General features: G+C 40.0%; 3 protein-coding genes across 3 annotated transcripts in view; 1 reads left to right on the top strand and 2 right to left on the bottom strand.

The window, feature by feature from the left end:
- LOC111346197 (uncharacterized) overlaps nucleotides 1–6647 on the bottom strand; it is an 82115-nt gene extending 75468 nt beyond the window's left edge. Inside the window, exon 1 of the mRNA XM_088748112.1 lies at nucleotides 6549–6647. The gene's annotated coding sequence lies outside the window, so the exon portion shown is untranslated. The remainder of the gene's footprint in view (nucleotides 1–6548) is intronic.
- On the bottom strand, nucleotides 3045–5633 carry LOC148740034 (uncharacterized). The gene is made up of 2 exons (XM_088748116.1): nucleotides 4756–5633; nucleotides 3045–4610 (listed from the first exon to the last, which is right to left on the bottom strand). The coding sequence occupies exon 2, from the start codon at nucleotides 4530–4532 to the stop codon at nucleotides 3951–3953; it is 582 nt and encodes a 193-aa protein (XP_088604242.1). The 5' UTR covers nucleotides 4533–4610; nucleotides 4756–5633; the 3' UTR covers nucleotides 3045–3950.
- Nucleotides 6648–7496: 849 nt separating the features above from the next.
- On the top strand, nucleotides 7497–9923 carry LOC148740033 (C-type lectin BfL-2-like). The gene is made up of 2 exons (XM_088749630.1): nucleotides 7497–7814; nucleotides 9098–9923. The coding sequence occupies exons 1-2, from the start codon at nucleotides 7497–7499 to the stop codon at nucleotides 9509–9511; spliced, it is 732 nt and encodes a 243-aa protein (XP_088605756.1). The 3' UTR covers nucleotides 9512–9923.
- Nucleotides 9924–10726: the final 803 nt, after the last annotated feature.

The following is a 10726-nucleotide window of genomic DNA, read 5'->3' as shown; positions in this document are numbered from 1 at the left end:
AGTTTATTTCAACTCTTTTAGAGCCGAAACCTCATTGCGTTACAAAGTAATTTTTGGCTTAGATACAGTCTGCAAGTTGTGTTATCACAATTTTCCAAGTAGCTCTGAAGGGCGATAGAAGACTGAACCGGTGGCATGCAGTTAGATATGAAATGGAAATGGTTCTTTATTTTGTCCGAGAAAAGTGTAATGGAGGCGCGTTCGTCTTGCGAATAAATCTCGCAAAGTTGGCCTGATTTCACATTCGTTTGTCACGGGTGTTGGGATGAGTTTGAGACCCTTTTTATCGCACGCTGACTTGGCCGTCAGATGGTTGATAGTTTGCGAGGATTTTTAAAAAAAATAGTTTTCCTGGCCTTTTGGTGGCAAGCCTACATTTTAAAGTGTTTCTACGCTCTGTCTTAAGCTGTTTGTTCTTCTTTCGCTGATATTGAAGCAAGCATTTTTTAACAGTCGGAGCACACAATTATATTTTTCATGTATTTGGTATATAAGTGAGTTTTTTTGAGGTCAGAAATCTCATTCCTCAAGTTGGCTATGTTATCATTGTTATTTACAATGTTCACCGAGTTCTTTCCTTTATGTAAGGTATTCTGCCAGAGAGTTGTTAAAGGCAGATAATGATCAACTCACATGTATAGGTAACAAAACCCGTTGAGGTTCGTAGCTTCCCTTTCGTGGAGATTCCACTGAGGACGGTTTTTCTTATCCCTTTTTTGAACGGTAGGCACTGAACCAGACAGAACTCTTCGCCTAGATCCTTCAAATTACACAGACCTCTCGAAACAGTCCTCCGAGAAGTGTTCGGAGCAGATCAAATATTCCTGCAGGATTGAAGTTCACTCGGCGACTTCGCACAAATCGCATCCGCTTTTTCCGCTCTGACGTATTTGCAAGGCTCCGATGCAGAGAAATACCTGAAGCATGGTCTGCCCGACTACTACAGCTTTGAATTACGCATCAGTGCCGCGTAATTTTTGTTTAGTTTTTGTAAGAATAGAGTAAAGCACTCTGTTGTGTTTGCTTGACATCTTCCCATGTGAGATTTTCGCGTTGAACCGCTGACGTCACTTGCTCTGAGTCCTGCGATCAACTTCCGGAACATGGTCGAATAATGGCGGACGCGAAATCGCGAATTTAACGGCCCGAAAAAAGATAGTTCTGGTGCTCGGTCTAGACTAAAATTTGGCAGAGTATGTGAAGGAGACACACTGAACACAAAAATGAAAAAAAATTATGTACGACAATTTTGATCTCAGGGGCACTTTAAATAAGTCTTTGAAAGCCTTACACCTGAAGCCAAAAGCTTTCGACGTGAAATTATTTTTGATCAGGTTGCTCAAGGTTATTTATAATTAAATTACCTATACAAGTAAGCAATACTCGCGGAGAGGAAATAGTTATAGTTTAGCTGACAAACTGACTCTTTGTAGTTCGCTAGATTAAGAACAAATAGGGTTTACCTTGACATGTTTTTCCATCCCCAATAAATCCGCTTTTATAGGAACAGCTGTAGGAGCCATAAGTGTTCTGGCAGTTTGCATAACGTCACAGGGCTGGATGGAAGCATTGCACTCGTCAATATCTTAGGGAAAAACGAAATGAACTTTTAGGTAAGTTAACTAGAGAATTCGGAAATATACGATAACGAGTGGAAAGCTGTCAATAACTAAGCTCTGAGTCATTCTCCGGTCGTGGAAAAGAATTAGACCTTTAGTTAACTGTCTTACCCGTTTCACAATGTTCCTCAGTGTATCCATTCTCACAAGCGCACACGTAACTATTCTTCTCGTACTGTGCAGCGCATTTCCCATTGTTCTGACAAGGCCAACTGATACATGGACACTAAAAAAACATACAGGAATGGGAAAGAAACACGGAAGATGTGGCCTTCGCTTGACAATCATAGTATATATGATTATGAGTAGTCTTTACAAATGGAGTCAGTACGTCTAAATTAACCTTCTCCGCTAATACCGAAAAGTATTTTAGTCTTTTCTCAAATAGCCCCTCTCCTTATTTCTACAATAACCTCACTCCGTATTTACAACTTATTGCGATGCTATAGTGATGGTGACTCTGACTAGGGATGAGCTTGTCTGAGTAGTTGTAGATATCCGATGGAAGCAATTCACACAGAACTTCACCATTGATATCATGAAAAAGTACGGTCAGGTTAAAAGAGAAACATGACGGAATATTGACACAAGCAAATCCACAGTCACTGTCATCCAGAACATAATCCAAACCAATACGGGTGACGTTGAGGTTGGAAAACTTGTGAAGCTCAAAATTGACATAAGCCATTCCTTCATCTGTGCCTCGGCTGAGAGGTTTACCTTATGCATAAAAGAATTTTTTTTTCTAGAATTGAAAAATTGAATGAAAAGAAAAATTATTCCAAAGAATTTTGCTCATGCCTAATATCTCATCAGAGTACTTAAACACTTTACGCACAATAAGAGGCACGTGTTAGATAAACTATTATTACTATTACTATTATTAAACTATTATCACTTCACGTACACCTCCGCCAATGTAATCTATTGCATAACTTGCACTTATTGCAAAAAGATATACATCAGTGAAACAGGCATAAGACAAGGTGACCGATTCTGAGAACACCTTCGAGACGTGGAAAGGAATGACAAGGACACGTGGAAAGGAATGACAAGGACACGTGGAAAGGAATGACAATGGACACATCGAAACCAGTCGCTAGACATTTTAATTTACCTAATCATTCTTAGCAAAATATAGCAATCTGCGGTCTTTCCTTACACTTAGGTAGCACGGAAAGCCGTAAAAATCTTGAAAAAAAGCTCATCTTTCAAACCGGCAGTCTAAATCCCACAGGGATCAACGAACGCTTTTCATTCCACTAATTTGTTCTTGTTTTTCTCGTTGCCATGTTCCCACCAATAAGGTAGCTCCATTTTCTGCCTTTAAAAGTACACACAACCCACGATTCCTCTCTTCGCTCCGACGAAGGGCTAACGCTCGAAACGTCAGCTTTTGTAACCGTTACGGTGGCCAATTTTACCATTTCAACTTTGTTGATATATCCATATTATTTCGTTACTCCCACTGACGCAGCCCCAAACAGTTTCTTTCGAAACTATCAGCCTTTATTCATGTTATGGAAGAGTCTGATAGGTTAAAGTGGAAATTAAAAAGTTTCCCTTGTTAGACTAGGGAAAAAGAACTGAACCCCCTTTAAGATGAGGTTTGGATGGGAATATTTTTGTCTTTGCCAATGAGATTACAATGAGAAAGATTTGGAATGGAGCATTGATATTCATGATGGCAATTTTTTTTAATCCTTTACCTATGACCTCATGCTCTCAAACCCCCCCCCCCCCTCCTTTATTTTGCAGATGGAGGATCTCGTTCTCAGAATTTTCACGGCCAAGTGATTGCAAGTTACACAATACTCACGGCCACCGTTAGCCGTTTATAAGACCTTCAGTGTTGGTCCGGCCGGGGCTCGAACCGTCGACCTCCCACACAACAGTCCAGCGCTCTATTTATTGGGCTAACCGTGACTGATCAATCACCACCACCCCAGTCACACCAGAAGCCGATCTTGTTTGCGCTTTGGACGTTTCCATTGCACTCAGGCCGTTGAAGCCCGCATGTTGACTTGTACTGTCCGCCATATTGAACCGTACAACTTCCCAGACACCGATACTTTCTCGAAAAGTACTAATGGCAATTATTTCCTGCTTCCACAGATCATAGGATGTTTAAATATTAAAGCGTTGCGGCCGGGGTGGTGGTCAAGTTATTTTGTCTTTAATTTGCTACTAGATGGGAAAGAAGCGCTATTACTGACCATTTTAAAATGTTCATTTAGCTTGGATTACAGTGTGACATTAAACGAATAATTTCATCCTCTACAAAGTTCTTCAGTTCTAAACTAAGTTTGAAAAATGAAGAGCTGACTGTTTTTAACGGATCCATAAGTTCAACGAATAGGACTGTGATGGAGCGTGTCCTGTGACAGCATCATAACCAAAGTAATATTCAGTCTCGCTGGGTCCGAGGTCAACAAAAGAAGCATCGTTAGTTTCTGTGATTCCAATCCCATGATCTGCACGTTCACAGCTACTTCCTCCTCCACCAATCATCATGACAGATCCATCACCATAATTCCAGTCACACCAGAAGCCGATCTGTTTGGCACTTTGGATATTTCCATTGCACTTAGCCTGTTGAAACCCATCTGTTGAATTGTACTGTCCGCCATGTTGAACCGTACAGTTTCCAAGACACTTATCAATGGCCCAAACTTTGCCATTTCTATAGTCGCCATAACTTGTGATTCTGGATCGGAATGTTTGTCCACTCAAACAATTACCTGTGGTCTGTAACAAAGGGGTGTGGCTGGGGTCATCACTGCGCGTGATCTTTATTTGGCTACCACTGACCAACCAGAATGTTGGTGAGATCATATCGTTGTTCATGGATGGGTTATTTGTTGTTCCTGTAGCAGTTGGATGGTCGTACCACCATCTCACATCGTCACGCATCCAATTCTTGCCCTCGCCGTTTGAGAATCGAGCGATAAGATTCCAGTCTTAGTTTTTGTAAGCCATGTGGCAGTAAACCTATTAAAGAAAGAACATTGAAGTTTAATTTGTTTGCATCGCCAAGCATAGGTGGGATTAAAAGGCTTGGTTATTTTAACCTTCACCTGCAATACTGGTACAAATTCAATTCGTGCTTTACCCTTTATTTACTTTCACTGCTTACCTGTAACTCCACATTCCCAACTTTTAGCCAGTATTCGCCATCCAGTAACTGCTTCCTATTCATTATTTGAGCCACTTCACCACATGAGTTGGCGACTGTAGAATAAATTCAAAAACAACATTTAAGTTCACTTCAGTGGAGTATAGTATCATTTAATTCTAGTATCCCGACTTTGAAGCCACTTTTTTGCGCCTTCTAGTTACGAGAATTTTCAAACCTAACAATTTTCTTCCTGATGCATTTTCCACTTTCTTTAAGAGCACCGCTAGTACTGAAATAACCACTTTTCTAATCTCTCTACTTCGATTGATATTTATTTCTAAATATTACACTTAGCAGCTTTTTGTATGAAAGCATTCGCATCTGAGGGTGTAGCCACATCGATAAAAAATAGCCTCCTCTTTTCCGTGTTTTTAATAACTCTAAATGAAGACCTTAATCTTATTCTACGACTTTCTGGATGGGCATATCGTTACAATCTGATAGACTGTAACGACTTGTGCGATGGTCTCATCTTCCTTATGTTTCTTGGCGAAATTTGAGCCGACAGAGTGCGGCCGTTTTTTAATCAGTTCAGGCATCGGATAACGCGCAGAAGGTGTCTTGAATATTAGATGCCGCGGGGCCAGTAAGGAGAAACAATCGGCGTTGTTTGTTGCTTTTGCAGCCAGCTGCGTCGGAAAATATTTTGAAGCTTTTGAACCACTTTTGCCATTGGTGAACGAGAGAATTTTGATCGTCATGGGATCAAACGGCAGAATTAAAGCGGTATTTAACAAGCACGGGCTCAATAAATCCTTGTAGCTAGTGTAATAACGTGTAATAATAGTTTTCTTCCAATCTGTTTTATCTTTAATGGCTGCCTATCCTTTTACACAACATCGCAACACGACAGCACGTACTCACTTTACGAATTTTACTCTCTGAGTTCGAAAAGTATGCTTTGCATACCATAGCATTTTGTCAACTATTGACAATTACAATGTCCTCTCATCTACGTTTATAACGCCTCTCCTGTGGGATGAAAATTAAAAAAAAAATTATAATACACCTCCCCTTACCAGAATTTGCGCCTGTGAGAAAACAAAACATCACAAAAGAAATAAGCAGATCCGTTGAAGTGACTTACTAAGTTTAATTCTTGAAATCTTTTTTTTTTTTTTTTAATTAACAAAGATCCCTGTAGCGACAATGGGAGGCAGTAACGTATTTGAGCGATAGAATATTAACATTCTCTCATGCTAGATTATGATCACAGACAGCTCAAATCTTGTGTCTTCATCGGCCGGATTGTGTAAGTTTGCACAGTTTTCAACAATAATCAATTAAAAAATATTCTTGCAAATACGTTTTTTCAATAGTCAGAGGAATGGTATGCAGAGGGGCGATAATGTAGCCACCATCAAAAACACTAAGGAAGAGGCGGAGTCATCAATCGCACTGGCTATAATTTTTCACGGGTGTATACTTGCCTCATTAAAAGCAATTTTACTCGTATTTCATACTTAGTGGCGACAGCATATCAATGAACTTTCGGATCATGACTTAAGGGGAACAAAATAGTCTGTATTAAGAACCGATTCCGCTTTCAATTCCCGTTATGAAGTTTTTTTCAAAAGCTGTTGTTATTTCATTTTTTGTCCAGAGAGTGAAAGAGTTCTGTCTTATTCTGAGATGCGCCAGCCAGCTGGATTTTGCTTGAGGAGCGGCTATTTACATGTTCGGTTCTATTGAGCACTCTTATTACTTTGACCTGTTTTAAAGGTTTGACAAAAAAAAAAATGCAATCTTACCAATTATTTGACAGTCATCTCCAGTCCAAGGATTTATTCAGGAACATGAAAATGTTTGGTTCTTCTCATAAAACAAACAAGAACCGCCATTGCGACAGCCTGTCATGAGACATCCCTAAAAATAACAAACATGTATGTTCGTTTAACAGGCATATTTAGCATATTGAATAGAAATCTTCCAAACCAGCTGTTATCATTTTGTGTATATTTGTAAAGTAAAAAGAACTAAACGACTCGCGAGAATCTCAAACTAATATGCATGAAAGAGTGAAGACACTTTACAGCAAGTGAAAATAAAAACTTTCTCTTTCTGAAAGTGTTGAAAAAATTACATATATATCCCTTGAGCAGCATAGAGAAAGTAAAGCCAAGCGTAAAGGTCCAAGCGCTTCGGGCCTTCATTCTTGGACTGAGGCGCCTATAGAGCATCTTTAGCCACACGTTCAATTCTCCTTCGGGGAGTGTTGACGTTGGAATTCGTGTCGTCTTAGCTTTGGTCCACACAGTGTTCTTTTTACCTCTTCTTTATACAAAAAGAAATTACCGACTTCATTACGTTGTGGACGCAGAGCCTTAGTGGCGTTCAAAATAGCATTTTCGACTGTCATTTTGAAAACTGTTTTATACTTTTATTCGTATCTCCGCAGTTCAATTTCAAACAACAGCGGGCGGCAAAGTTCCGCTTCACAGCGCGCGCCAGCCCGGCGTGCACCGGTGGGATATAATCCATGCATGATATACCTTCAATAGATTGTTTCGTCTAACAAACAGTCATGACTACACAGAAAACAGGTGCAGCTTTGTTGTTGATGCTGATGGGAAATACAGCACTTGTTTTCGCCGAAGGCTACTCCAGAAATGAGTTTCAGAAGTTTTAGTCTAGTTACGAAGTAAAGGAAGTTTTATTACAAGCTGCAAAGAGTATTACATAGTGCAACAGAGCAAGGTATGGCTTCGAAGGCGACAGCTGTGTTGTTATTCCTTTTGGGTAATGCCGAAGACAACGCCAAATGTTCGGCTCGTTTTTTCTTTTTTGAAAATAAGAGGCTGAAAGGATATGTTTCTAAACAGTTTGATTCACGAAGTTTGTTATCATGCAGTCAGCAATGTCTCAGAAACACCTGGTGTACCTCCACCAACTTCAAGTTTTCCTTAAAGAGGAAAGACGAAGGAACTTGTGAACTGAACAAGCACGAGATGTTCATCGTTAACGAAAACAACATTTTTTCTGACGACGAAGGAGCGACTTTCTCGCTGTTACATAGGGTCAGAATCAACATTATATGTTCTCTTATAATTTTATGGAACGGTCACCATCTACTGTTGAGGAGGGAAGGAGTTAGAGGTCTTTTGTGTAACGAAAAATTATCCCCTTAAGCTCTGTGAATATTCTTTAGACTCCCCCTCCACCACAGTCCCCCTAATAATAGTGAATTTAAGCAAACCACGACGGCGAAAGAAACGAGAACGTGGAAAAACAATAGATCTAATTGGCAGAACGATAGCCCAGCACGTGCGGTTGAAAACTTTGTACATTTCTTTGCCGTCCTTTGCAAAACAACAACGTGAAATCACCAGTTTTGCGTTGTCTGCGAACTGAAACCGCGGCGGCAAATTATTTAAACTTACATTTGGAACTCAACGCTACTTTTACGCGTTATGTTGAGTTTGAGGTCTGGCACCCTATGAGACGATAAACACATGCAGCCATTTTTGAAATTCTAACTAAAAGTAGAAACTTACTTTTTAGTCAACGTCTTCCGTGGCGTTACCGTCGTAACTGCCTAAGTTCCCTACCAGGCAGTTATTGACAGTTAGTTTAAACTACAGTCCCCTGGCTCTTTGAACTTTGTTGGTGTTGGTGACGACTGAATAAGACGGGAAAATAAGTAGAAAGGTACAATGAGACAGAAACTTACCAAATACTGAGGAGATTTAGGAAAAACAACACGCTTGCACGGAAAGGGTTTAAACAGAACCCAAATAAACTGAATATGGCACTTTGGGGACGATGTATTTACCTGAAGCGCGAAAATAATGGTGAGTAAATGAATAAATGAAAGCGAGAAAAGAATACGCGTAAATTGATGTCTCAAAAGCATACGAAATGTGAAAGAAAATCGAGAAATTACCAATGCGCCTCAACACATGTGTATACAGCCTACCCCCCCCCCCCCCTCCTTGTTATAAGTTGAAAACAGCTTTAATGATTCATTGATGGTACATCATTATATCATATTTTTAAAATACACGCATGTTGTTCACAATTTAACGGGAAAGGTGGACGATTTTCTATCATAAGGAAACCTCTAGATTAAGCAACAGTTGTCATATTTCTTCGTCCTTTTTCACATTTAGTTCATTCGCGAGTCTTGAGGTATCTGTGGGAAGGGCTGACAAAATAGCGCCCTAAAGATCTTCATGATTGGATCAAAAGCCTCTTGGCTCAAAGTTATTTTTTCAATCATCCACACATTTCTCAATATGTACTGATCTAGTTGATTTCAATCTACTTGGAGGTTTTACTTCTTTCTCGCTGATAACAATAGGTTTGTCAAAAAAGATGGGTTCTCTATTCTCGATCATGTTACCTTGTCCTCGACAGTCCAACGCAGAGTTGGACTGAAGCCCGCAGGATCTGCAAGAGCCACGGGGGATATCTACCAGACATCAGATCTGCCGATGAGAACAAATTCATAAGCAAATCAGTGCAAGACTCGGATGTATGGATTGGACTTTACAGAAAATCGGACAATAAGTTTTACTGGATTGACGATACTCCTGTGACAAGCCAATTTTATTCATGGGCAGCTGGAGAACCGAACAATTATAACAACAATGAGAATTGTGCATTTATGTATGCCGGAAAGGATTCACGATCTGGAAAGTGGAATGACGCCTCCTGCAACTTTACTAGTCAACGTACGCCACCATCAATTATTTGCCAGAGGAGCCTATTTTGATTCAACTCATCCACAGACCCCATCCTAGCGTTGCGTGGATCTGTTGCAACTTTTGTGAAAAGCGCCATTATGAAGTAATTAAGAACGATTTAAGATGCACTTTGATCTGAGTAGTTAGTAAATGGACTTGGCCCTAGTTGGCCTTTATGAGGAGAAGTTGTCCTTCCTTGGATAATGATGATGCAAATTCCAAATGCAAAGTTTAACTCATAGGTCTGTTTTGTATTATTTATGATTCGGTATGCAGATTTCCAAACACCGCTGTAACTTATAATTGTTACCGCGAAGTTAAAAAATAAGCAGTCTGGGTGCGTACATGTATCTATGGGATTAGTTATATTTGATTGACTTTACGGTGGCTATTTTTAATCAAAGGCTAGTTTCTTATATAGGGGGAGCAGAAATTATTAAATGGAATGACCCAATTGTAACCAGAAGCACTTCATCTTGTAAATATCTTATGTTAGCACATGGACACCTGAACCGCTTGTAGCCGTCCGAACCCCGCAATTGGCTCGCGCGAGAAAGCTTCCCCCCTTCCTTCCCTACTAAGCAGAGTTTTGTCTCCAAACTTCCTCTATTGTCAGGAGATCAACAAACAAATCAGAATCCTTTGTTTGCGCATATGTTTTAAGAGCTTTAGGGAGTACTAGTGGGCATCATTCCATGCGTTCACACTAAGCCATCAAATCTGAAAACATGGCGTCCGCGCGGCCGACCTTCAAAATTATAAAGTCGGAGTTTTCGTTCCTTTGCGATCGAGTTAGACCTTGTGGAACTCAGAATATAAAGTAGTAATGCTATAGAATACTCTGTTTGGGAAATAATGGATATCAAGGCCTTGAAAGTCACTGACCGTAAATATCCAGAACCCGCCGACAGTTGCAAAATTTCGTAGTTCATTTTATTTTTTCTAAGGAACCGTTTTAATGAACCTATATCGAAAGTTATATGAGAAAGTTCCATCGCGCTTTTTTTCTCCGAAAAATCGAAAAGTTCAAAATACGGCTGGACAGCCGTTGTCCCTCCAGTAAAGCAATGAAGAAAGATGCAACTTCGGTGACTTCGTACGCTTCCTAACATCTGGTCATCAGGATCAAGGTTATAAAAGACTGACATAAACATGAACTGAATAATCTATGCACTTATCATATATTACATCATAGTTTGATCACAACGTAGTAAATAGCAATGTTGCCCCCCCCCCCCTCCCAA

Source organism: Stylophora pistillata, chromosome 2 (assembly GCF_964205215.1).
Source record: "Stylophora pistillata chromosome 2, jaStyPist1.2, whole genome shotgun sequence".
Classification (NCBI taxonomy): domain Eukaryota; kingdom Metazoa; phylum Cnidaria; class Anthozoa; order Scleractinia; family Pocilloporidae; genus Stylophora; species Stylophora pistillata.
The sequence above is the reverse complement of the archived record's forward strand: the minus strand, read 5'-3'. Positions and strand labels throughout refer to the sequence as shown.